Here is a 27,618-nt window from a genome sequence, read left to right on the forward strand (position 1 = left end):
TTTTAGATGCTGGAAAAAAAAGATTATTGAAATTAGTAGAAGAGCCATTCCAAGAACACAGCAAGCGTTCCCACACAAATAGGGCAATCCACCTGCAGACCAGCTCTGGAGCTTCAAACCTGGTAACACCCAGTCGTGGAACAACATATGCCCAGATGCTCCATGAATATGATATAGGGAGAGAAATATATACCAACGCCCTCTTATGAAACATAAATTCCCACTATACCTAAACCAAACAACAAAAAAATTATTCTAGACTATTATTGGGATTTACTTTCATGGATAACCAAACTGAGCAGACACTGCAATTAGACTTTCGCTAATTTAACTGCCTGCTTTTACTAAGCCACTATTTCAATGAGTTCTCTTCCAAGCTATAAGGTTTCTGTTAACAGCAGAGAGATATTACTTTGGATTTATGTCAAAATCAATACAGTGGTTTACTTGTCCTCCAACTGTATTGACACAGTCTCTGGGACTCTATTTGCTCGGTACTTGTAAAAGAGGGACAGTATTCTAATGAATAGGGCCCCTGGGCCAAGCACAGCTTCCCGTGGAAGCGGAGACTTCTTATAGCTGGGTTGAATTTGGTCCAGCATCATTCTCATAGAAAAGCTCTGAACAATTTCTACTTTCTAGTGGATATGTGAAAGAGAATCTCTTCTTTCTGGCTGGGACTCCTAAACGCAGCTGCAAAAGACAGCTTGCTTTTATCCTACTCAGCTAGTATGCCATATAACGTGCCCTGACTTCTAAGTCTCTTTCAGTTTTCTTTAGGAGGTAGATATTCCACGCCACATTTTAGTAAGGAAAGGTACAACTCCACCTACATCCATAATTTCAGTGCACCTGAAAATGGTTGGTTAAATAATCAGACTTTGATGTGCATTCCAGAAAGACAGCTAATTAAAGCATATTTATACCATACTGTGCAATGCAACATACAGAGACCCAAGGTAGCTCAGGTATGCGGAAAAATACAGCTGGACTAACCCATTCTGACTGCACTGGCCTCTCCACAGAATCAAAGTAATCAGAGAATAAAGCGCCTACAATTGTAAGAGGTAATAGTGACTGTAGGTGTTGCATGTAACATGAGTAGATGAAAAAAATCAGAAGTGTCATTTCCAAGTCAGAGTCATTTTAAGCTCTTAAAATATCAGTCTTACTGATGAAGTAATCCTGTTATAACCAAGTTACTGAACACTCATAAAGAGCTTTGAGATTCATGGACAGAAGACTGTTTCTTATTAAAAAGGACATTAATATCTTGAGAAGAAGAGATTTTAAAATACTAATGCTGCACGAATGAAGCAGTCCACTTCTGGGATGAGTACTGATGCTGAAATAGCTATGAAATTATTTTTATACCACATTCATGAACAGTTTGTGTGCAGCATATAAAAAATAATCTGTAATCTGCTTCACACTGGAAAATTTATATATGCCCACATAATTAAGGAGAGTATATTGCCTTTTTTTTTTTTTAAACAATGCTCTAAAGGGAATTTTCAAGAAAAGAGACTGCTTCTGCTGAGGGTACAGATACAGAAGACTAAACAAGGGCTTGTATTTTAGGACTTCCTAGTCTTTTTAGCCATGCTCCAAGGACAACAACATTGGAAAAATAACGCTAGTTAAACTTTTAGCCATTTACACCATAATGGCTTGTGAAGAGAAATTGTTTTTCTAGAGAGAAAGCCTTCTCTTTACTAGCTGAAATTATATAAGAAGATTGCCTTACATCAATGGATTCAAAATAGGGTAGATTACGTATGACTGCAGAAGCAAAACTGGTTACCAATTAAAAAAAGGTCAGACTCTCACAGAGTAATTATTAATGGCTTTCCATCAAACTGGGAGAGGACCTTTGACAAGATTATAAAATAGCCTGTCTGGACTATTTTATTCAATATTTTTATGGATTATGCCATCAGCAAAGGATCACATACCTGCAAAACTTGCAGCTGACACCAAAGACAAGTGTGAAATATTTCACTTCAGCAAAGACATGCTGAATGACAAATACCAAAAAAAAAAAAAACCAAAAAAAAAAACCAAACAACTGATTAGGTACAGAGGAAAAAAAAATTACAGGCTGCAAGGGTAGTGGTGTTGATACACTTAACAAGTCTATCTGACACCAATGAGAAAAAAAAAGAAAAAAGAAATCTGAGATTTATTGCAAAGGAAAAGCCATATAAAACATGGAACAGCACTGGCAAGGCCTAATCTAGATTGGCGAGTCCAGTTTTAAGCAACGTATTTTAAAGAAAAATTTAGATAAAAATTGAAAGTAACAAGAATGATAAAACATTGTGGGTAGGGGGAAGGCCTAGAAAAGATTGAAGAAACATGCTTGTCAGCCTAAAGAGAGATGAAGGACAGAAGGCGGAACACCGATGGACCCAAAGGTAGTTTCAATATGCGAAACGTTAGAGACAACAATGACCCATGGCTTGATAGGGCTGCTGCAGGGAATATGAGAAAGTTTAGATTGGCAACACAGAAGGTTCAGGGCGGTATCAATAAAATCTCAACTATTACACTCACGAAAAAATTACAACTACAATATTTGTGTAGATTTTAAAACCATGCAAAATAGTATAAAAATAGGAATGACCTTGAAGCAATTCTGACTCAAGAGATCTGACTAGATCACTGTTTTCAAGCTGTTGTCTGTGTATACAGGGCCTGAACATCCCCTGACTCCTTCTGGGGAGTCTGAAAGACAAGAGAAGCAGGTTTGCATTCACAATAACAAGGGTTCACAACGTCTTGGGGGTCAGGGACGAAATGACAACTTAAGAATCCAGTGTCTAGGAAAAAAGAAAAAAAAAAGAATGACTAGAGAGTCTAAGATTTGCCTTTTCCTTTTGTGTATTTGTGTATTTTGTGTAGTCAGCAGATCTATGACTACTTCCACATGCTGATATCACAGAGATATCCTTGATAATGCAGCTGAGGTCTGGTTGATCTGTCAGAGATCTGAGGTTTGCATCTGGCATGCTCTTCCTCAGTTTTCCATGGACTGAGGGACAGTACAAAAGCGACTCAATTAAGCTATAGTATTTTTGAATTTGTATAAAATACATTCTGGAAGGGCAGCTCATTCTCAAGAGGTTGTTTACTGCAAAGAGAAGCTGCAGATCTTAACCCTAATGTGGAAAACATCTCCGGTGCCTGTGTCAACTTCACCTCTCCAAAATCCTGGAATGAAGGGAACATTACTGAGATGGGTAGGTCTCATCTAGATTTAAAAGGTTGTTGGTACTGAGAAGGTTCGAAGAGTGCTTTTTTAATGAAATAGCTGGGGATAGCCAATAGTTAAAGAAAAATAAGCAATTTGGAATGACACACAATCTTAAAAAAGTCATAATCCTTAAGCAAGAGGTAGCACAGAAATCTGAAACATCAGGTAACAAGGACAGCAATAAGCACATAATCCTATTTAAACTGAGGGCAGGGAAATGCAAAACCCAAGCATGCATACAAAATGGCAGAGGCTAAAAATAATACATAGTGAAATTGGAATATCTTGTTTTAAATTCATAAACTAACGTAATTGGTAGAACAATACTGACATAATTGGATAGAATACACTCTTTACCACGTAGAAAGAATACAGAAATAAGATGGTCATACCAGTGGGGAAAAACATGCTATATGCTACAGAAAGCTTAAAGACAAATCAGATTAACAAGTTAATAGTGTCAACAAGCATTAAAGGATCCTTTGGACTGAAATTCCAGGTTTAAGTAGTGGTGAGTACAGTTGGCAGGACTGCCTTACTGACCGTTCAGCCAGCAGATGCAATAACCATGAAATGGTAACACAGATTAAACAGGTGCTAGGGAAAGAAGCACAGTAATAATGACATATTTTAGTTACCTCCTTGTAGTAGACTGTGCAAATCTCACACCAAGATGTGATGAAAACAGCAATTTTACACAATGTACTTGTACCATGAAGCAATCATGGTAGAGATTCACATGAAAAAAAGCCAATTGAGCAGTGCAGGAAACTTGATTTTAAGACATTTTTGTTAAAGGATGCACATTTTAACAGTGACCATAATGCAGTCTAAATCAACATTGTTGAGGAAACAAAGAAAGTTGTAAAAACATTTACTACAATGATCTCAATCTCAAAACAGGAGGGCTATATTAAGCAAAGAAGAATTTAAAAAGGAACAGAAAGTGAGCACCAAAGGGTAAAGCCTCTTCGAAATGCAGGGACACTTCAAAGACACCATGTAGGAGAAAAAGAACTAATGCCTGCCAGCTATTAAAAGATGACTTTAAAGAGACCAGAAGGAAGTGAGCACAGCTGAACAGTATGTAAAGAGAAACTGTTAGAAATAAGGAACTATTCTTCAAAGAGCTGAAGTTGCATCCAAATGTGAAAAATACAAAGAACCAAACTCTAGCAGACAAAGTAAACACTACAGTAAGGCAGCCCCCTCCCTGCCCCAGAAGCGAGGAGCAAATCACATAAGGCATAAAAACACTTGTCCTTTGTCAAAAACTGTAGGGGCAGAAAGCATACCAGACAGCATGTAGGCCAAGAGATGATCAAGGAACGAAGACAGAGCATCAGTGAGGTTTTTTTTAAACACATGTTCATTATGGAGGAGCTTGGGTAGGCTCCTGTGCCAGAACCTTTCTTTATGGGTAATGTGACAAAATATCTACCTCAAAGTGAAACGTCAGGAGACTAAAGAGTCAAATAAGTGGTAACAAAACACAGGGACCAGATGGTAGTCATCCAAGAGATCTAAAGCCGAACCACAGTGCAAAAACTCTCGCCTAATATTGCCTCAATATGACAGAAATGGAATGTATCAAATACGATGCCAACTTTCAAAAGATGATTCACAGGAGATCTGCGGAACTACAGGTCAACCAGCCAGACATTTGTGTGGTTAGAAGTTTCAAGTAGTAGGAACTATAATAAAGAAAACAACGAGTAGGCACTTGCATGAGCATTATATATTGCAGCAGAGCAGACAACACAGCTTTCCGTACAGGTAAATTACAATGACAAAACCTCCAGAATATTTCTGAAGTGACAATCATGTGAATGAGCAAAGCTTGGTTGATGTTGGATACCTTTACGAAACAGAGTTAGACTGATTACAGGGTGCCTCAAAGACACTTTAAAAAACCCACAGGTCTTTACATGGTCAATTGATTAAAAGTTATTAAAACACTGGCAAGAATAAATGGTTGGTTTCCACAGCACAGGAAAGCTGCTGGCAGATCCATGCTCAGGCCCATGCTGTTCAACATATTGATAAACAGTCTGGAAAAAGGGAGCAAATAGCTTTTACAAAGTTACTTAAAGTCATAGAGAAAAATGCTATGTCAAGCATTCTTAGAAACTGAAGGGAAAAAGCCTCTCACTTTATTAAGCCACAGAACAAATTCACGGTGAGATTACATGCTAAATGCTGTGCACAGCTTTGCTGTTCATCTCGGGAACAATACAGTGGAAGTAGCAGAGACGCAGAAGAGAAACAAGCACAGCCATAGGCATGGAAAGGCTGCAACAGAGGAGCAAGAAAATTGACCATATCTTTTCAGGTGGAAACAAAGCAGACTGAAATGAAGTTATGGCCAAGATCTATAAAATAAGGAATGACAGAGAAATGGTGAATAAGAAATGACTGCTCATTGTGTCTTCCAACACAAGAGACTAGGGGATATCAAGTCAAACTTCAAGGCTGTTAAGTTCCACAAGTTCAAAACAGTGGTACTTCCTCACACAAGGTGCGGGTAAGCTGCAGAACTGCCTGCAATAGGTTACTATGTACACAGAAAAATTATATGGGTTCAAGAAGCAGCTGGCCAAATTTGTCAAAAACAAAAAACAAACAAAACCAACAAATTCACTGAAAATTAATAAATACAGAGACATTGCCCTTGGTTGAGAGACTGCATATTGAAAAAACAGTATTCAGACCTATCACTATTTGCTTGCTTCTTTCTTCTACTCCTCACTAGGTACCCATTGCTGCCCACATGCCTCATAGGATAAAGGGCTGGAAGGACCCTCAGTCAATGACAGCATGGATGTTCTGAGGTATGCAAGCATCACAAGGAAAACGTACTTTCGTCAGTAAATATTTACTGCAAGAGAAGTAGATGAGAGAGACACTTTGCCAAAAAATACTTGGGTTTTGTTTGTGATTAATATATAGGTTTCTCACTGAATATGTATTAACTTTCAAGATGATATATAAAGCTTTTTTTTTTTTTTTTTGAAAGACTCTGCAGCAGTTGAACTGTTTTGGATACATGATCTTATTTACCACCCTCTCTGTCTTGTACCACACTCAGTCCTTCATTTATAGTCACTGCTTATCTATGTGCTAGCCATTGCAGATTTGTTTGAGACCTCCTGCCTTAGCACAATGGTGCTAAACAGCCTAACAGAGGCCAGAGGTCTCAAGATCTGCAGCTTTTAATTAAGAGTTTTACTCTCTGTTCTTATGTTATGACTTGGTCATTAAAAACATGTATGACTTAGATTTATGCCTAGCAAATATACTCGCGTTTTTGTATTTGGTCTTTTCTGAGAAGATATTTATTACCTCCTTCCAAATGGAAAAGAGAATATTGAATTTTTGAATAGAAAACTTTTTGACAACTTAAAGGAGTGCTGTTTTTAACAGACCTTCTAGTGAGCCAGGATATCATGCTCATTTACTGCATCTTCTAGCTTGAACTTCAGCTTCTCAGTGCTTGTTATTGCAGTTTAAATTGCCGATATCTCAGCCTTTTCATAGCTCCATTTTCACCATACCCAGATCATTATCTATTGAACATTTCTAGAAAGCTACATATGATAGTTGCACAGTTGTCAATGTTATCAGTCTTAAAAATATACTTTTATACTCTTTTGTAATACAGCTTTCAAGGCAGTTGCTGTACACTGATGATATAAACCAATAACAGGAACTTTGAGTAGACTTACTAGTTCTACCTTCCCCCAAACTAAACCTCACAAACAAAAAAACCCAAAACCAAACACTACATGACTACAGACTCTTTTGTCCAATATCTATTTTACACACACAAAAATGCACGATTCACACAATGCAACATTTAATTTCACAGAACAAAACCTAATCTGTCTATTCAGATCCTGAATAGGATCCCACCTGCATTGTCTGTCAAGTTCTAACATCAAAATTGCAGTCAAGTAAGTTAAAGTTAAGAAACGGATGTCTAGTTCCATAGCATAATATTGGCATTTTGCTTATATTCCACATCCTAACAACTCAGTTAAAAGTACCTATTAGCTAAAACTGTGTAAAAGAAAAAAACTACCTTAAATATATTTCAATTTTTAACATTTACAAGAAAACATCTAATAAAACACAAATATGAAGAGAAACTGAGGATGTTATAGTCTCTGAATTTAGGTAATTTTTTCTTCCAGGTTTCATTGTAATACATGGCTCCCACAGATGTTAGCAATAAAGTCCCAATCTCATCCATCACAGAATGCAGTAAGTGAATTCATGCGTGCATAAAGCCCTAATGAATTTAAGGGGACTCGTGTGTAGGGAGGTGATTTTGAGGCATGACAGTTTGCAGGGAGTAGCATTTTGAATGTAAATACGAATAAAGAAAGATGCAAGCCTGTTGTGCAAAAAGTTGAGTGTTGTGACACTACGTTTACACAGGAAGTATCATAACTTGCCTAATAGACTGAATTTGAAGAATATAAAGTGCTACTTCATCTGAAAACAAAGATTCATATTTGCAAGACAAGCACCTGCAGTCAAGTTTAAAACAGAAATGAAAGCTTACAATGAAACACAGAAGAATAATTAACCACTGTTATATGTAAACACACAGCGGTTTTGTTCTTTCAAACGTGTCCAAAAGAATGCTTAGAATCCAAAGTCTTTCTACGTTTTCCCTATTAAAAAAAAAAACATTTTTCTTACAATCCATTAAAAAAAAAAAAAAAATCTATTTGAAACTCAAGCCTCTCCAAAACTCAAATGTTTCATTTTTCAAATGCAACTATTTACAAGTGAAAAGGTTCTTCAAAATAAGAAAGCAGCAACTATAATGACCACCAATACAGAGTTCTTTGGGTCTGTCTTTGCAAAGAATATTTTAGTAACGTACTCCCACTTTCTTTGATTCCTGTTCATTCAGCTTGTATGAGCAGTGGTTGCCTCTAGGGCAACCACTCCGAAGAACCTGACAACTCGGTAAGGCTTCCTTTTCGTTTTGATAGAGCTACCTTTAGTTAGAATCACATGAAAGAATCTATTTGCATAACAGATCTACAGTTATTTGTCATATTAAATGTGTGAAATTTTGATTTGTGTTTTCTATACTGATGCAACTAATGGAAGGATTAATTAAGAGGGGTTTGGTAGGAGGTCATACACTTGATTACAGTTTCAAAGGGAATTACAAAATGAGATTTCCCAAATAAATACTATGATCTCCAGCTGTATGGATTCTCATTCAAAGATCTTTCCCCATTTTAGTAAGTCTGTTAAAAAGCAATTTACAGAACTTGCAGTCCTATTAACGGTTCTATAGAAAACAACTTATTTTGTCCAACCTGGGCATAATAAAGGTGGAGGTGAATTCCACTGTTAAGGACTTACCATAGGTTGCAAATGTTCTTCTTTGTTGTTCAAACATGAAATCATTGATGTGAGCTGGTTCTGCATATCCAGAAAGCATATTTCTAGGTGCAGCCATTTGTTGAGTCCTAAATGGGTTTTCTGGTCCAAACTACATCAACAGTGTTAAAAGAAAGTATATCAGAATTACTAATTTCTTATTTATGTGTGTGTACTTTTTCAGAGAAAAAAACCACAGGAAAAAAAAAAAAAGACTTGTCTTTCAAAACCTGTAACGCAAAACCACTTCAACTTTGTATTTCTTTATGACTACTGAATAAGCTTCTTAGTCTGTTATTTTACACAGTAATCACTTACACAGTTGCTTTGAACAGCTTGTTTCATGATTGAACTTTCTAGCCTGTATTACTGGTACAGAGGACAAATCAATATCAACTACTTGACACAAAACACTGCCATTCAGTACGTGATCAGTACAAGCATTCAGAAGACAAAACCACAGCACACTGTCCCTTGTAAGGGGGAGATATCAAGAAAGAGATATCAGATCCTGCTAAACTCATGTACTTAATACAGAAATTACACTGCCAACAATGCGTTGGTGCCTTTAAAAAGCAACGGGGGACCTGCTGTATTATTCCACAAAACAGACTTATGAAACCCTGCCTTGCTTTTCTTCTTGCGAGATGACGAATGCCAGTCTTCCTGACCATACCATGGTTAGGGAAAAGAAGAGTGAATACAAACAAATGCAATACACTGAGACTAATATCAAACTAAATTGAATTGTAACCCCTATGCTTGTCAGACATATTTGCAGACACATGAGACTGTCCCACATTAGGCTTCCCTAACTAAAACACTTACACAAGGTAACACTGTAGTAAGTTTAAATCAGTAGTTTTGCTCACACATTTCGTGGCTTTGGTATGTTGCAAAATGCAAGCTTGCTATGAAAAGGCCAATTTATGTGGTCCACAAAAGGTTTTCTAAACATAAAGCATAACTAATGTAGAAATTTCAGATTGATGCAGCCTTTGTCTACCTAGAATGCTAATCCCTGATCTAACAGAAGTCAAACTGTACAAAGAAGTTAAATACTGAAAAAAGTTAAATGCTCGAACAGCTATTTTTAACTTTCAGATACCCTGTCAGTTATAATAAAATAGAAAGTGGTTCACATGGCACCAGGCAGTCCAAATTGAGCCTAAAATGGTTTTTCACTATACACATTTAGCATAGCTTAAGTTACTAAAATACTTAACAGTGATGTGAATAGTTATACTGAAAGTACTCGGATTTTAATTTTAAAACCTCCTCTTAAAAGCCATATATCCACAAGACTTACAACCATTCATTTTGCTCTAAGTAGCACGATGAGTAAATAGCAAAAAAGTGAAAATAGTAAGAAACTACTTTAATGCATTTCATGTTTTACTCAACATCTTTACAATGCTATTTCCCTAGCTTGATTTTTAATTTCCGTAGCTATAATTCTGATAAACACTTTAAGATTCTTCTTAGAACAGCTTTACGCAGAATATTAAAATTTAAGCATTAAAAATACCAACACACCTGTGTAGAATCTTTTTTTCAATTTGTCCAAACTAAATTCCAAAATACAGCAAGCATCCAAAGAAGATATGTCTTACACGAATTTCACACGAGATTTATAGAACCTCTGCCCTTTAAGCCAAAGACATTTCTGCTCTAAAGATCAATATTGTTTCTTACCTCAGGTGCAAACATGGTATCATAAGTGGGATTGTATTGAACTTCCTTGATAGCAGGATCAAGGTGGACTCCTGTTTCCACATCTTCCTGAAATAAAACAGACACATTAATAAACCATTTTTCACATACAGACTTACAAATATATGACATTACCCCATTTCAGACCAAATTAGGGCTGTAGTTCAAGCTGACACTTTCAGCACTATGAAAGGAGAAGAGTAGCTTGGCCAAAGTTTCTAGTTTTAAAAAATATTGATTGGAAAACCAATGTCGGGCCCTCACTGAGAAATTCATCTAAGATACATGCGGAATTTGGCATGTGTATTATTACTTTTTTTTAAAGACTTCATGCACACATTTTAAAAGCAGTAGCAAGATTGAAGGCAAGTTTTTTTTTTTTTGAGGATGTCTGAAAACCAGACCTTGTAAAGAAGAGCCAATTACAATGGTCACCAATTTAATACAAAAGTGTGAAAACTAGAGTTCTACAAAAGGCAGAAGGCAGAAGTCACAAGTAACTGTTTTGAAAGGTAGTTGGGAAAAAAATATTAGACATCAGCGCAAACAAACGTATAACTATGAGTTTCAGAGAATCCAATGATCCTTTATCTCCAAGTTTTTACCAAAAGGGCTGTCGTGGTTTAATCCCAGCCAGCAACTAAGCACCACGCAGCTGCTTCCCCCTCCCAGTGGGGTGGGGAGGAGGGGGGAAAAAAAAACAACCAACCCCAAAAACCCCAAAACCAAAACACTCATGGGTTGAGATAAGAACAGTTTAATAACTAAAGTAAAATAAAATACACTACTAAGAATAATGATAATAATTGTAATGAAAAGGAATGTAACAACAACAACAACAAAAGAAATAACACTCAAGAAGAGACAAGTGATGCACAATAAAATTGCTCACCACCCACTGACTGATGCCCAAACAGCGATCTGCCCCTCCCAGCCAACTCCCCCCTGTTTATATACTGGGCATGACGTTCCATGGTATGGAATATCCCTTTGGCTAGTTCGGGTCCGCTGTCCTGGCCACGCTCCCTCCCAGCTTCTTCAACACCTGCTTGCTGGCAGAGCATGGGAAACCGAAAAATCCTTGACTTAGGATAAGCGCTAGTTAGCAACAACAAAACCATCAGCATGTTATCAAAAGTATTCTCACACTAAATCCAAAACACAGCACCGTACCAGCTACTAAGAAGAAAATTAACTTCATCCCAGCCGAAACCAGGACACTGTATAAACGTAATTCAGCTTCAGTATTTAAACACATTTCCAAGTCTGTTGTGACAAAAATTTAACTCAATACACAGACAAGAAAGAGGAGCTAACCAAATGAGTAACTTCTCAAGCAACTCAAAGGGAAAAACTCAGAAGGGCACATGGAGCTGAAGTAGAAGACAGAAAATGGGAAAGAAAAAGGCTGATTAAGTGGCAGTGCTCAAAAAGACCTGGTTTCACAGAGCTCTACAAAGGCTCATTTACGTTGATCCTAAATTCACACTACCTCCCCCTCGCCATTAAGGGCTCAGTTAATGAAGGAGAATGTTATTTTGCAGTATTATTACTGGTACTGCTTCCTGCATCTTTATTCTAGAATAAATGCATTTGAAAGGGATTTACAATGTGCAAGTATAGTGATAATATCCCTGGTAATTATACTGAAAAAGCTATCTCAGCATCAGTGTTTAATCAGTGCTCACCTACAACAGGATCCAAAAGCATCTGCAACTCACAGAAGGAAGTGGCACAATAGAGGATCGAATTTTAGCAGTCACTTCATTAATAGAAAATTACCTCGAACAAACTCAATCTTGCTTTGTATCATGGTATCTTGAAAGAGCAAAATGGCATGTTCTTTACTTATTTAATATTGTTAGCTATTCTCTGACATGTCATGCCCAGAAGCTTTTTTTCTCCCCAATTCAACAGCAGGTCAATTACAAACAAATTTGCTTAGGCATGCAAAACTTAAAAGGTTTTAAAACCTGGTTTTCCAGAACACAGAAAAGAAAAACAATACCTAAAGATCTTTGGCTTGTTACCTGATTATATTTGGTTAAAACTGCTCAAAAAAAAGGTGGGTTTGGGGAAGGAAAAAAAAAAAAAAAAAAAGAGAGAGAGAATGACATCAGCAATCCCATCAATTGTTTTTCTACTAAGACCACTGTCTTAGTACAATTGTTAAGTCCAACTAGAAAGTTTTACTCTCACTATGTATCAATTATTTTAACAGCCAGGTCCAGCCATTGCACTGCTCTTGCTTGAGCCCTTAGTGCTGCCAATTCTCGGCCTGACCTCATTTCTCTCATCACACGACCTTTCCAATTCACTGGGCTCAGATGACAACAGCTACTGGTACAATTCACAGCCCTGACTTTCATACACTATGAACTTGCCTGGGAACAGCACAGCAGGCCTAATCCAGTCATTCAGCAATAAAAACAGAGCCCTCCCATCCCCAGCTAGAATAGGAGCACATCAAAACTGTTTCCTAACCTGTATTACCTACACACTTATATTTCCTTTCACAGCTCCATGACCTGAGGACATTTTCCATAGACAACTTTGTCAAGTCACATCATACAGCTTGCTCTGCCAGCTAGACTTCACATCTTATCCACCAACCTTATAATTTGAGAAAATAAAAATTAATATCATTGATAATATGGCAAAATTTATCTGGCTGTCAGTGACATTTAAACAGTTATCAGTTTACTTGAAATTAAGACACAGGTTTTTTCCTGCTCTTTAAACTGAAAAAGTGAGAAAAGATCCAGTTTTGCAAAAATGCCAAGAATTTTTCAGTTCTGCTATTTTTCCTCCTCCTTTCTCCCTGTTAAGTCCTATTATATGCCGCTTGGTAATTGAGAAGAGAAACAGATTGTGCCATGAAAGATGATCCTCTGCTGGACGATTATAGCAATTCCGGTTCTACTTCACTGCTGGTGGAACAGTGCTGAGTCACTTGGAAGCCACGCAATATGTTCACTCCTAGACCACCACAGGCATAGCCTTTCTGTGTGAAAACCACCGAGCCTTGAAATTGAAGCACATGTTATATTTATCAGAGCTACGCTCCCCAAGACCTCCAGCCTTATTCATGCTTTCATATATTTGGGCATCAAATGATAATCTGTTAATATGCTGCTGAAGCACATAACGGTTATCTTTTCACTATGCCATTTCGCCTTAAACTATATAATAATTTGAATGTGTCACAACTCCCTGCTTTACTTTCTCAGTATTTTAAAGAATCAAAATCTTGATACGAAAATAAAGTATTGACATAACATATTCTGAAATGTTAGTCTACGGCAAGAGTTCGAATTGCAGCAGACAAATTATCCTTTGGTCAACATCCGATAAGTGCCATTTTGTACGGCATTACGAGACTCTGGTAGGTAGCAGAAACATTAAAAATATTAATCTAGTCCATCAATCATTTCACAAATTGGCAAGCTATCTGCATTGGAGCATTTTTTGTTGTTGTTGGGGTTTTTTTTGTTTGTTTTATGAGAGGAAAGAACTCATCAGCAACCTCTGCACATGGTGAAGATCACTGGGTACAACTGCATGCATCACCAGAAGACCATTTCAGCAGAACTCATCTTTCTAAGACCCAGAAAGCAAAAAAAGTAAACATACAGGTCCTACGACTCTGTCCCTTTATGCTGGCAACAGCCAACAGAACTTACCTGCGTGCATTCTAGATGCATTTGCCATAGCTACAGCAAACAGGGAAGGGATCACAGGAGCAGCAGTCTGGCAGAGCTGTGACTGAGATAAGGTAATCTAAGGGATAACGTCCCTCTACTGTGGTGTAGTTTTTCCTCTGGTCACACATGACATGTCTTGATTTATCTAAAAGCCTAAGGTGAGCAATTCATCATGTAGCTTACGTCCTAAGTGTGACACAAGTGGCTCTGCGGGATGGAAGACTGTCAGTAGCTAGGCTGCAAGAGGAGGGCATCGGTGAATTCAGTGATGGGCTAAGTGTTACCCTAGGTCACTTCCCACTCACGAAGGCATAGGAATCATAAAAAGGGGTGTCAAGAAGCTCTCAATTTAAACAGATACAGTGTTCCTCCAGAGGAAGCTAAAAGTTCAGCTGTAGGACTGGCAGAGAAGCAGCTTGTGTTTGCTGCAACTCAGAAATTGTATAAATACAGGCTTTATGGCATACCGTAATATCATTAAAGGTGGTACACCCCATATAAACTGGAAAAGAAGAATTAAGGTTTTAGGAAGTTATGTTTTACTGAATATGGCTTTCTTGGAAGACATAACACAATGGAGCTGCAAATATCAGCTCTACATGTCACCTCTCTGCTTTTCTCAGCGCTGGTAACAAGCACCAAACTGAAATACAGCGGCCACATTGGGCACCACATATCAGGTAAGACACATGCTACTGAAAAGAGTCCAAAAGAGAAAAATCAAGAACGATCAGAGGTCTAACAAAATATGACCTGTATAGAAAAACTGAACAATCTAATTCAGCCTAAAAAAGATTCAGATTATACAACTTAGCAGAAGTAAGGACAGCCAAACACTGAAATTGCTCAGTCTGTAGATCCACTGAAGTTTGGTAGACAGGTCAAATGAGTGTCTGTCCAGACAGACGCAGGTATCACTCTTGATGCAAGGCAAAAAAGAAGCAGATGATGTCTTATCACTGAACTACTTGGTGTGTTAGTTGGGTTTTTTGGGTTTTTTTTAATAGATATGATGTCTACTTACTTGCAGTATCACGTTGATTTACAGTTCAGATATGATTTGATTAGGTAAAAAAATTCTTTGATACGTAAATGCTCTCATTTTGCCTCTTTCATCCTACAACACAGCATCACACTATCATAGGGGAATGGCACTCAGGGCTGTACTCTGGAGTATTAGCACTTCCTAAGGAATCTACCTTGAGACAGAAAGAAGCTAAGTGTAGACAAGCAGGTGCTTCATTATAACTCCCTAGAGATCACAGAACGTCTAGCTCCTACCAAGGCATGCTCCTTTAGTCCTAACATAAAGGCCCTTTGGCCAGTTAGAAGTCAGCATAGGAAAGACCACAGGAAATAGAAGGTATTTTAGACTATAAATACAGTAAATCAGATTAGCTTTCCTTCTGACGGATTCCTTAAACATGCCACAGTCCTGTTTTTCTTTGGAAAAACCCTACCTGAATGCCATAAAACAAAACCGTTACCATCTATGAAAAGTACTTGATTTATAGAATCCAAAATAATTCAATAATTAAAAAAAAAGCTTGCTAGTTTTCTTTTATATGTATGCAAGACAAAAACATTTTTGAATTAAACACAGGCCAAATCCCTGCAATAGGCATCAAAGCAAAGCTTTAAATAAAAGAAACAAGCTGCAGCATGGACTGCAACACCGGATGCTAATTCTGGTCCTTAGAAAGAATACAATGTTGTTTACGTTAAGGCAACTCACAATCCTTTCAATCCACAATATTTTTAAATTTCAGCCAAATTCTGTAATCCCCACTGTGCTAATATGTGGCTACCTGTAAGTTTAATGAGAGCTGTTTATGCATTTAGAAGCAGAATTTGACACTTAAATCTCAAGTGTTTGTCTAAACATGAAGTTTGTTAGAACAAAGCAAAGGTCAGAGTTTTCCAGTTTCATATCACGCAAGCAAAGAGTTGTGATGTTTATATGTTGTTTTTTTTTTTCCTGGACATTTTAGGTAATAAACCTACAATGTTCCCTTCTCCCCAGGTAAATTAATTACTAATTAGCCAAATAGCTAAAAAGGGCAGGCTGCTTTGCATAAGATTTAATTAGCTTTAATTATCCATTAAATTAAAATGTGGTAAATTAAGACCCCATCCCATGAGCCACAGAGGCTTAAGCAATTTGTCACTTACCAATTCTTGCATAAACCACTTAAGCTGTCAAATACACAGTACTATCTCATTCTAAAGATTTTCAGATTTATTACCAAGAGACGAGTGGCATTTACAGTGAAGTCCCAACATTAAGATTTGGTTGTTACCAGCTTTTAGTCTTTCTACCCATTCATACACTCTTAACAGTAAATGTCCATCCTACTAACTTTAATAAAAATAAACCTGCAAGAAAAGCATATGTTGAATGGTTTTGTTGAACTAGCCTAGATTCCCAGCATCTTGCAGGATGACAAGTTCTAAACATCTATTCTCTACAAGATATTTTGTGTCAAAGAAAGCAGGAAAACCCACCATATTAAAAGAAGTCAAAACAGTCCTAACAAATAACATCTCCCAACTCACTAATGTTCTTCGCTGCTACAGAATGGTCACACACTGACTTTGTATCTTTCCTCTCTCCATAGCTGGGCAGGGATTAGGTTTTAAAGAACATTAAGAAATGTGACTGAAGTCTATTTCTTCCCCTGAAGTATTTTTCTAGGCAGCTGCATAGTGCCTAAGGCAAACCAGATTCAACACAGAAATAGACCTGAGACTTCCAACCCTTTCCCACATTAAAGGCAACACAAACCCTCCAACTCCTGTACTGGGCCAGGCCAGCCTAGTTGATTGCAACCCAGTTGAGTATCCTCTTCTCAAAACCAGTGAATGAGACACTGTAAATATATACTGTAAAATCTGCTCTCATCCAAGTCTCACCCTGAACTGATGGAGATCAAGCAGTAAACATTCTCTCCAAAAGCAAAGCTTATAGCTGCAACATTTCCTGTGAAAGTGATTTCTTCACAGAACATGCAATTTCCTGAATTTCCTTCAGCTTTTTTAATTCAATAGTGAAGGTAAGTACTTTGTGAGCAATCTTAGGGTGATTTTTTCATATCAGTAGAAGCTGTAGGAAAATTAATTATAATTGGTTTTGGCAATGTCTAGCAAAATATAACTTGGAAAGAATCCTAAAATAAGAGGTTGAGAGTGAAAAAAGGAAACCACTATGTTATAGGACTATGAAACACATGCTGGCCTCTACTTTCAAATCAAAGCCAGCATTATTAAAACACTGAACAAACATTCATAATGCACTGCTCTTAAGGACCAAGTAAATGAGTGTCTGTATTTGACTTTTTCAGTTTATGCTCTTAATTAGCCTAATTCATTCCACACATAAAAGCCACCACTAACAAACACACCTTACTTAGCCAGTTTCTGGATAGCTAACAGCAAAGGAGCTCTAGATCATCAGACTTCCATTACTTAAACATATTCTGGGCTTCTTCTCACTGCGTTAACTGTAGTTAATCAGTTCACAAAACTGATTGCTTTAAGAGTGTAAGAGACGAAGAGCCTGCCTAGCCCAGTATCATGGGCACTGCCATGCTGGGGAGAAGATCTCTATGGCCAATTCATACCGAGTGCCTCAAGTTCTCAATAGGTTCATACCCCACAATAACCAGAGTCAACACAACTGTCCTGGAGCTACCCATCCTGCAGCAAGATGCTCTTACAGAGCAGAAAGGCCTAAGGCCTTACTTCAGGTGGGCTCTATTTCTCCTTAAAGTAGGCTGGAGCAACAGACAACAAGAGCAGCTACCTGCGTGAGGCCTGACTAGTAGCAGAAAGCACTGGTGTTCCTGTACGGGAGGGAGGAAGGGAGATAAGCCTCCCTTCCTCTGGAAGCCACATGCATGGCTCATAGGAGACATCACAGAGGCAAAAAGGTTGTACCTACTACTGATTTTAACTGCCTTAAATCTCACCATGAAGCTGATTAAGGCAAAAAACTTCCACAGAAAACCAGTACCAAAGCACCAGAATGGTGTGTGCTTAGCCAGTGCAGTTACTACAGTCAGACAGGATGGATGAGCTATGCTTTGTGAAGATCTGCTTCTGCCATGAGTGGAGGAACCTACTGCATCTTAGAGACAAAAAGGAGAACAGGACTTTATTTTTTCCATACAGAAAACACAACTACCAGCAGGAAGCTGAGAATAGCTGCATCTATGTCAACAAGTCAATGAATTGACATAAATCCTTGCAGAAGTCACAGGACCTGACTTTTCTCTGAATGAAAGTCCACTCATGATGGAACAGACAAGTAGAAGTAGTGAACCTCCACTCTCATGGTGCAAGCGCTGAGGACACCATAAAACTATTCCATATGTCCTGCCCCTCATGACGACCACTGCTGGAGGGAAGACATTTCCTAGCCCTGGCTGTTGGCAAGTGGGCTCCCTTCTCTTTGTGGAACAGCCCCTATCAACAACACTGTCATGCTTACCTGCTACCTGATGATGCATTTGGAGTAAGAAAATATCTTGATTAACCTATCTGCTCTCCCCACAAAAGAAAACATCAGCCTTATGATGACTTGACGCCTAGGGCAGAGTAAACAGGGCAAGTGTAGATGATACTACTTCTGCACTCTCCCAAGAGCCAAATATTTTCAGGTCGGAAGACTTGGTGAGCTTGAATAAATCTATTTACTGACACCTCTTCCTTCAATGGATCTCTTCCAAGTACTTGTCCAGACTCTCCTTGTAACAGTGTAAATTTCTTGCATACACAATATTTCTTGGCATGGGAATAGCCCTACTACATGTTGCATGAAGAACTGCATCCTTTTGTTTGTTTTGAACCCAGCTCCTACTAGTTAGCTTATAGCTGCTGTACTGGAAGAGGCAGTGAGTATTCAACCCCCTCTCCATGCCGTTTAATGATTTTGTAGGTCTCCGTCATACTTTTAATTTCAGTCATCTCTCTTTCAGTTTTGGCCTCCTCGACAATTCCTCATACAGAAGCAGGACCCTTCTTCAGCCCTGCTGCCCCTCTCTGAACTTTTTGCAGTTATAACGTATCCTTTTCTGGATGAAGGGACCAGAAGTGCACGCTTTCTTCCTCTGTTGTCTTCCCTCAGGTACTGTAACGTCTTCAGCACTTTAGTGGTGTTAAAAAGAATAGTAGAAACATGTACTTTCATCTAGCCGGCTTTCCAATTTAAAATTAAAGTAGAAATATTCCTGCAGTAACCAATAATTATAACTCAATGTTATTTATTACGAGTAGTTTAACATCAAGATCAGCAATAGGCCTATTTTAACAAGCAGACTGTAAGAGGGTGTAACAAAAGCCATCCCCTCAAACTTTTAAAACACAGTTACAAATCATTAGTACAGTTTTCAATTACAGAAAAATTATTTTCACAGAAATATGATTTTATAGATCTATGATGTACTTTGAGGCAAGGACTCAGCAGACTTCTGTAGCATAATACATCTTGGAGTAACAACTTAGGGCTATATTTGATATGCACATTTAAGTAACAACAAAAAAACCAAATGCTGTAGCTGAGTGTGCTAACAATTATGCCTTGCTAATAACGAGAGTGAGGAACCTATTCCTCTTTAAAGTACATGTAAGTCTAATGTCTGTGCAAGTTAACAGGCCAAAATTCTGAACTAGAAACAGGCACAATGATTAGAACTAGGATGCAGAACACCAACCACTTAAGATTTACGTTCTCGCTGCCAAAAATGCACTTGTGTGCAGCTGTCGTTTATATTTACTGTATGACTAACCCTTCTAGCCTCCCTTCTTACCACCATCTTTTCTTATCCATTCCTTGTCCCTTGTGTAATACATATCCATACACTTAAGAGTACTTGATCCTTATTCATGTCAAAGCAACATTTGCACAAGTGAAGTGATACTAATGAACTGTAACTCTGCTTTCCTCCTCACTTAGCTTGCTGTTTTTCCAACCCTGTACTTAAAAGAATTCTTGTGACCTCCACTCAAACATCATATCTTTTACGTTTGTTCAGTAAGGGCTTTCTAATCCTAAAGAATTAGGGTAAATTCCTGAGGGGGTGACCGGCAAGCTTTCACTGGTGATTGGTGGGATGCTGTCATTTTTAGACATGGAAGGTGTTGAGGGCACGTTGTCTACGAGACCAGCACTTCTTTCTTGAACCATAAAGTCTGAAGAGAAAACCTGATATCGCTCTACAAGGAAATGACCTGTTACTCCTCAAAGAAGGTTGTGGTGCTAAAAGAAGCTCCAGTATGCTGTGTATTCAGAAAGCCTCAGCTTGAATTCGTTGATCTTTTCAGTTACATGCATCTCATCTGTGATCTCAAATTAAAATGATAGACAACATTTTAATGAAACATCTTGATATTCAGAAACCTCACTTCCTTTTTATCTTGGTTAGCAGAACGCTGGCGGTAGAGACAGTCCTAGTTGTACTGGTGGATACCCCTTTCAGGGCATAGCCTGGTGAACAACTGTGAACGGAATGTGCTACTGACACCTAACTTTTTCCTCCAGCTGCTTGTTCCTACTCTGCCACTGGGCATTTAACTGTGCCGGCACAGCATTTGTGCAGCTACATTGCAAACCAGATCAAGGAACGGATCCAAGGACAAATAACTCCACCAGAATTATTTTTTTTTAAATTCAGATCAGTTCCCTGATGTCAGCCACCAAGGAACTGCATAAACCTTTGTGCTGGCATGGCAAAGGGAAAACCTGTTGCTACAGCCTTAAGAGTGGCAAAGAGCACATCCAATGCTACTTGCCACTTATCATCATTCACACTCAAAAGATATTACAGATGTTAATCAGCATTCCTTTAAAGCCTGTACAAGACAGTCTGCCACAGGCTGCCACTCAAGAAGTCAGATATTTCTAAGACAACATGCACAGGCAAATATGATCATTTGTGACAGCATATGAATTAACTAATGACAAAGTGAAAGATTCCATCCACCTCTTTGTCGCAAAGCAGGAAACTTTTCAGAGCAATTGGAAGCCACACTACTACAGTGACAGTCACCATGGCGAGATGCCTGCTTCTGATCAGAAATTAGTTGCCTATACTAAAATCCCAAAACCAAACCAACACCTTCCCCTCCCCCTTTCTGGAATCACACAAGTGAACCAATATGATACTGAACTTGGAAAATTAAGGTTTCCCAAGCAACACTGGAATGAAAACAGAAACACCGATCAGCTTTCAGGCTGCTCCTTAGAACAGGATTCAGCTGCACTCAGCCTATCAAGTATCGATTTCACCCCACCACCCGGGCAAACCACACACAAAACCACCTTAAACTCGGGGGAACAGAAGACAAGAGTACCTGAGGAACTCCAAGCAAGGCACGGCTTTAACATAGAGATAATACACCTTAACGAGCCTAACCGCCACAGGGGGATGGACCGGCCGAGCTCCTGAACACGCGCCCTCCCTCCCCAGCTCTGGCCCCCACACCGCGGGGCAGGGTAAGGCCAGGCGGCGGCAACGCCCCCCCCGCCGGCCCCGCACCCGCCCGCCCCGGCACCCCGCTCTTTCCGCCCCGCTTCCCCGGCCCGGGGCTACCCCAAGGCTGTCCCCAGCGCTAGAGGCCGACGGTGCGGCTGCAGCGGCGGGCGGGCGCCGCGGGCCCCGGTCCCCCAGGCGGCGGAGAGACGCCTACCTTCACGGCTACTTCCGGGGCCGCGTCGACGGCCAGGGCCGGGGGGGCGGCGGGCGGCGCCCGGAGGTGCAGCACGGCGTCGCGGCTAGCGAGCACAGCGGCGCGCTGGGAGCCGCCCTCAGCCTCGGGCTCCGAGTCGGGCTCCGAGTCGGAGCCGCCGTAAGAGGCGAGCGCGGCGATAGCCGCCGACATCTTGGCGCGGGGGATGACGGGACGAGCAGGTCCTGGCAGCTCCGCGGAGCTCTCCGTGTCCCTTCCCCCGCAGAACGAGCGGGGTGGGGCTGCACCTTAAAAGGTAGCTCATTAAAACGGAAAACACGCTCTAAAGGATGAATTATGGTCTTCTATGGGATATACAGGCGCTTGAGGGGGAGATCATCTCCCTTTGCAGTTGTTGGTGCTTAACCTTTCAGGACTCCCGGGCGGGACTACAAGCTCCAGCATGCAACGCGGCCCGGGCCCGGCCCCAGCGGGCTCTGCAGGGGGAACAGCCTGGCGGCACCGGTGCCATGGCGCGGCTGCTGCCGTCCTGCCGCCCGGGTGGAGGAATTTTATGGCGCCGCTCTTGGCGGGGAGACCAGCGAGAGGGGGAACTTCCCGCTGCCTGTTCCCCGGGAACGCGCGCCGGCCGATGACAGGGGCGCGAGCCCGACCGCTCCTCCGCGCGCGGCGCCGCGTTCCCCTCCCCCTCGGCCCCCCGTGACGGCCTGTCACGGGCGTTGCGGGTTTCCCCCCGCGCTCGCCTGCGCTTTGCGCAACGGCAGGAGAAAACGTTCAACAGAGGGTGGGCGCGATGGCTCCTGGGCGCTCGCCTCCTCCCGCACACAAAGGGTTTCCGCTATCTCTTTGGCAGAGAGGCGGCAGCGGAGCGAGTCGCTGCGCAGCCGGGGAGTCCGGCCCCGCACGGCGGCCGGGCCACCTGGGCCCGCCGCGCCCCCGGCGCTCACCCCCGAGCTCCCACCGCCTCGGCCCGAGCAGCCCCGGGGGCGGGCTGTACCCCAAGGGAGCCCCGCCCCCTCCCGCTAATTGGCCGCCAGCAGCCGGCTTTAGGTACGTCACAATGGCGGGCCCCACCCCGCCCGTGCTGGGGAGAGGGAGCCGGCGGGCCGGACTGTACCACCTGCCGCCCGCGGGGTGGGGTGGGCTCGCCTCCCTCACGTCGCGGGGTTGGGGGGCGGCGGCGCATGGGCCAGCCCGAGCATCGGGCGGGGGGGGCCGGGGCCGGCCGCCGGGTAAACAGCCCTGCCTCCTTCCCTCCCTCCCGCCTCGGCGCGCCGGGGGAGGCCCCTCCTCCCGCGCGCGCACACACACAGAGAGACACACGCGCTGTCCTGTGTCTATTGTGAAGCCTTCGGGGGAGCTCCGCGCCGCCGCCGGGGCCGCACGCGCCCCCGCCGCCTCCCCCCCCGCCCCCACCCCCGGAGCCGCCGGCCGGCCGCGGCGCGCGCGGAATGGCAGGCGCCGTTTGAAGTTCCAGCGCCCTCAACGGCCGCGGGGGCAGCGCGAGGCGAAGGCGGAGGGAGGGGCTGAGGCGAGCGGCGTGAAGGTGCGAGGCGAGGGGAGGCAGCGCACGGGAGCCGGGCCGGCGAGTAAGTGCCCCGCACCCTTCCCTCGCGGCCCCGCGGGTGGGCGGGCGGGACCGGCCCCCGCCGCCGAGCCCGCGCCCCCGCTCCGCTTCCCCGGCGCTGCGAGACGTGCCTGCCCCACAAAGGGACCGGCCCCCGCCAGGTGTTGGCCCCCTCCCCTTTGTCCGTGCCCCTCCGGGGGGGAGAGGGGGGGCGGCGGCGGCGGCGGGAGGGAGGGAGGAAGGAAGCTAGCAAGCACGCCGCGGCCGCGAAGCCCCCTTTCCCCCCCGTCTCCCCGCCGCCCCCGGTAGCAGGGACAGGAGGGGGCGTGTTGCGAGGCGGAGGAGGGGAGGGGGCCGCACTTGTGCCGGAGCGCGGCGCTTTCCTCTCCCTCTCCTCGCCGCCCAGACCGTTCGCCCTGTGTGCCCGTAACCCGGCGAGGCGGCGGCGGCGGCGGGATCGCCCGGCGGGGAAGGTGGAGCCGTGCGGGGCCGGGGTCAGCGGGCAGGCGGCCGGGGCGGGGGGCGGCGGGGGTGACGTCAGCCGCAGCCAGGTGCGAGCGGCTGGCGCCGGGCCGGGCTGAGGTGAGGTGCTCTGCTCTCCCAGCCGGCCGCCGCCGCGCCGTTGGGGTGACCGGGGCTCGGGAGGGCAGAGGTGGGGAGGGGCGACGGGTTTGCCGTTCGGAGGCGAGGGGATGCGATCCAATTCACGGCAGATCTGCCCGCTGGAACACTGCTACCATTGTTAGGCTGGCTTGGAGATCGCGGCTGGCTTGGGAGCAGGAGAAGCGCGTAGGTTCCAACTTCTCCAGCCAGCAAAACGCCTTTCTCTGCGCCCGCTTCACTCGCGGACAGAATAAATACAAAGTACAGAGCGCTGAAGGGCCACCTTTAATACCAGGTATATATGTTGCATGCGCTTGCACCTGGAGCGGTACATTGCCATGACTTCCTTTCATGCTGCATGTGCTTTCAGAATTAAAGTGAACATACAGTGACATCTAATTGTGACACAGTGGCATTTAATCAGATTAAATGCTCTAGTTTGATTTTCCACCCTTTTCAGCAGTCACGGTTTTGAAGAAATACCTTAGCTTGGGAAGATACAACTTGGATTCTTTTGGAAAAAAATGATAGAATAAATGTAAGCGCAAATAGAAAGTGTTCATAGCGTGGAGTGGAGCAAGGTGCTGCATTTAGAGCTGTTTAATAAAACATGGACATGCCTCTTCTTTTTATGCTAGAATCAGGATTTTAGGTAAAAGTCCCACATTTTCAACACTGAGACCTTTCTTTTGTTTGCGTCTACAACAGCTGAAATATACTATGTTTAACTAGCATTTTGTATGGTAATGAGTTGACTTTTTCTCTTAAATATATAGATGATGAATCTAAGTAAGGAAAGCTATATGACACTTCACATGAATCACTGCTTATTAATATCAAAAGTGCATCTTCCACTGCAGTCAATTTGTTTATTGGCTGTAATTGTTAACTGATGCCATATGACTGCATTCTTTTTTCTCTTGGCATGCAGATGCTGGGTGTTGTCTGAAGTTGAAAGGTGCGCTTCCTGAAAAGTGAAATATTTCAAGATCTATTTGTGCAACCAGTCTGTGATATTTTATCTGGAGAATTGTGTTGAAAATGATGAAACTAATTCTGCTTTGTTATCCTTGAATCTGAAATGTTTAATTGGCAAAGCTTTGGTAGTTTGCTGAAGTGTGTTCAGCTACGTTGTGTCTAAGCATTCTAGATCGCTTGCCAGTGAAATTTAATCATCTGGGATTCTAGATGCTTTCATTGTAGGACCTATGAAAATCACTTACTGGTTTAAATTAGTTGCCTTTCTGGTACCATCAGGCTAGTATATAAGCAAGCACACAAGAAGGCATTCAGTGGAACACGGTCTGAAGTTTCTCTTTGCTACAGTTTAAGCAATGATTAATTTTTAGCAAGCATGCAGAAGCCATTTTTGAATATGAAATACTGACTTGACTACGCTTTAAAAGTGTAGATGGATAATATATGTGATTATCTAAAATTTGGTTTTATTGAAAAAGCTGAGGAATTGCTGCTCGTCATTTGTGTCGAGATAATATGTTAGCACATAGTGACTATTAACTGCATATTTGTGAATTCAAGAAGGGGTTGATTGGTATAAAACAAATCAAAAGAGTGATACAGCTTTTAAAAAAAGTCTTCTCATTGGTTATTGTATGCTGTAAGTATGTTCTGTTTTAATCGGGTTCCAGAAAACATGTTATGTTATGCATTGGATGCTGCTGGTTCTGAAGGCAGACTGGAGTAGTGGGTGGAAGGTGATTTGGGTTACTTGACTTTTCTTTCCATCCAGCTTTTCCACGGCTGTTTTTCCTTGTAGTCACTTTGCCTCTCTTGCTTTGATTTCTCCAAAGGAAGATAAAAATGTCCCGCTTTGTACAGCACTTTTGCATATAAAAAGGGCCTTTTGGCACCTGTTTGTTACTACTCCCGATGGCGAATACTATACCAAGTATTACCATGTCTTCCTTTTTTCCCCAGCTGAAAGAGGAAAAAGTATTTTAAAAGAGTAGTTCCTTGAGCAGTAGAAGCTTGGCTTCTTACCCTTCCGTCCCCCCTTTTTTTTTTTAAATCTCACAGATGATTGTAATCTCTAATGGAATTTTTTTTTTCCTGTTTGAAACATTTATAGTCTCATCCTTTTGTGGATCATCTAATGTCTAATAAGGTCTTAATGCATAGTGCGGCCTTTCCCTTGGTCACGACGCTCATAGCATCTTGATTTCATGAACTTAGCATTTTCTTAGCCAATTATCTTTGAGACCTCTACCTTTCTGTCAAATTTGATTGAATTCAGCCGGCCAGTTTCCAAGTGGGGGACACCCTCTCCCCCCGCCCCGCCATGAGACTCATTTCCTTAAAAGGCTGGGGTAAGATATATTAGGTTGTAACTCAAGATTTCACAATTTTTCCTTCACATCAGTCTTTTCTTCCCTATAGTAGATAATGAAATCTGTTTCCCTGTGTTTTTAATGTATTTTATCCTACTTTCTTTTCCCTTTACTTGCTCTTTTATAGTTCTTTTTTGTTGCTTTGCATCATGGATGTGCTTTATCTCGTACCCTGTGGTTTCTGTTGGTTTTTCTTCCCCACAGATGATGCATATAATCCCGCTTGTTATATTTTTTCTATATATTTTTTTTTTAACACTCTTAAACTGCTATCAACCCACTTGCATATACACTCACTTCTCATCCACCAAGATCTGTAAGTCTGCAGTTTGGAGGGAAGGGTGGCGGGGGGAAAGCCAGATACTTATCAGACAGAGGATTGAACTAAAATATGAGGCTCTATTGTCTGTGGGAAATACAGAGTTTGAAAGAAAACGAGGGTTTTTTTCCTTTGTTCGTATGCTTTTGGCTGCTGAGAAAAGGTGTCATGATGGAAGTCTTATCAGGTTGCTGTTACTGCATTCGGATTGGGCCTTTTTATAACCTTCTGCTTGTGTGTCTGATGCATCTTAATGTACTCTATTTAATTTAACTGCTTGGAGACTGAAGCACTTTTTATAACTCATGCTCTGCTTTTCCTACCACCTTGGAGCCTCTGAGTGCTGCAAGAGTCATAATACCTTTTTTCCAGTTTTTGTTTTTTTGGACTATGTCCCGGATTCTCAAAGATATCAAGGCGCCAGATTGCAATAGGAGTTCTCTGTTCCAGTACATCTGTCAATCAGTCTCTTAAGTTTTTTGGGAGGGATCTTGAGGTCGTCTGACACAGATTACAGGCTATATATTTCATGTTTACAAGATGTGCTTTCAAAGAAAAAAGATACGGGATAACACTGGAACAACTTAGACTGTCATAATTATTTCAAATGACTTTGCAAGCAAAATAATTTTTTTTGCAGAGCCACTGCCTCCCTAGAGGTCAGAAGCTGTGTAGCCTCTTCAAACTACTCAAGTGCTTATGCAGTGCTGTGACCTGCGTCGTATAACACAAGTTGAACAAAGAATGTGTCGGAGAGGCAGCAAAACATTAATTATAGACTTCCAGGAAAATAAACTAATTAGCATAATTAGAAAGTCTCATATCTTTAATATTGGGTTTCTTAATTCTCTGAAAAATTTTTTTTAACCAGTTAAAGGACAGAAAATGTCATCAAAAGTGTATACGTTTCTAAAAATATACTTATTAATTTAGATGCCTATATTTTTGGGGGGGTGGGAAGCTAAATTGAATGCTAGCTTACTTATGCTGGTGTGTTGGTGTAATAAATTACCTTA

General features: G+C 41.7%; 3 protein-coding genes across 4 annotated transcripts in view; 2 read left to right on the forward strand and 1 right to left on the reverse strand.

Moving 5' to 3' along the window:
• The window catches only part of CDC40 (cell division cycle 40), a 41,938-nt gene extending 19,981 nt beyond the window's left edge, over positions 1 to 21,957 (reverse strand). Inside the window, exons 1-3 of the mRNA XM_050893957.1 lie at positions 21,766 to 21,957; positions 10,358 to 10,444; positions 8,645 to 8,774 (exon numbers count right to left, since the gene is read on the reverse strand). Coding sequence (XP_050749914.1) covers positions 8,645 to 8,774; positions 10,358 to 10,444; positions 21,766 to 21,957 — 409 coding nt within the window. The remainder of the gene's footprint in view (positions 1 to 8,644; positions 8,775 to 10,357; positions 10,445 to 21,765) is intronic.
• On the forward strand, positions 18,146 to 18,497 carry POLR2I (RNA polymerase II subunit I). The gene is given in 2 exon segments (XM_050893016.1): positions 18,146 to 18,444; positions 18,446 to 18,497. Coding segments are annotated over 2 exon segments (351 nt in total).
• Positions 21,958 to 23,251: 1,294 nt separating the features above from the next.
• The window catches only part of WASF1 (WASP family member 1), a 94,339-nt gene continuing 89,972 nt past the window's right edge, over positions 23,252 to 27,618 (forward strand). For both annotated transcript variants that reach the window (XM_050894092.1, XM_050894093.1), the window contains exon 1: positions 23,252 to 23,354. The gene's annotated coding sequence lies outside the window, so the exon portion shown is untranslated. The remainder of the gene's footprint in view (positions 23,355 to 27,618) is intronic.

The sequence above is a fragment of the Gymnogyps californianus genome, chromosome 3 (genome assembly GCF_018139145.2).
Source record: "Gymnogyps californianus isolate 813 chromosome 3, ASM1813914v2, whole genome shotgun sequence".
NCBI lineage: Eukaryota > Metazoa > Chordata > Aves > Accipitriformes > Cathartidae > Gymnogyps > Gymnogyps californianus.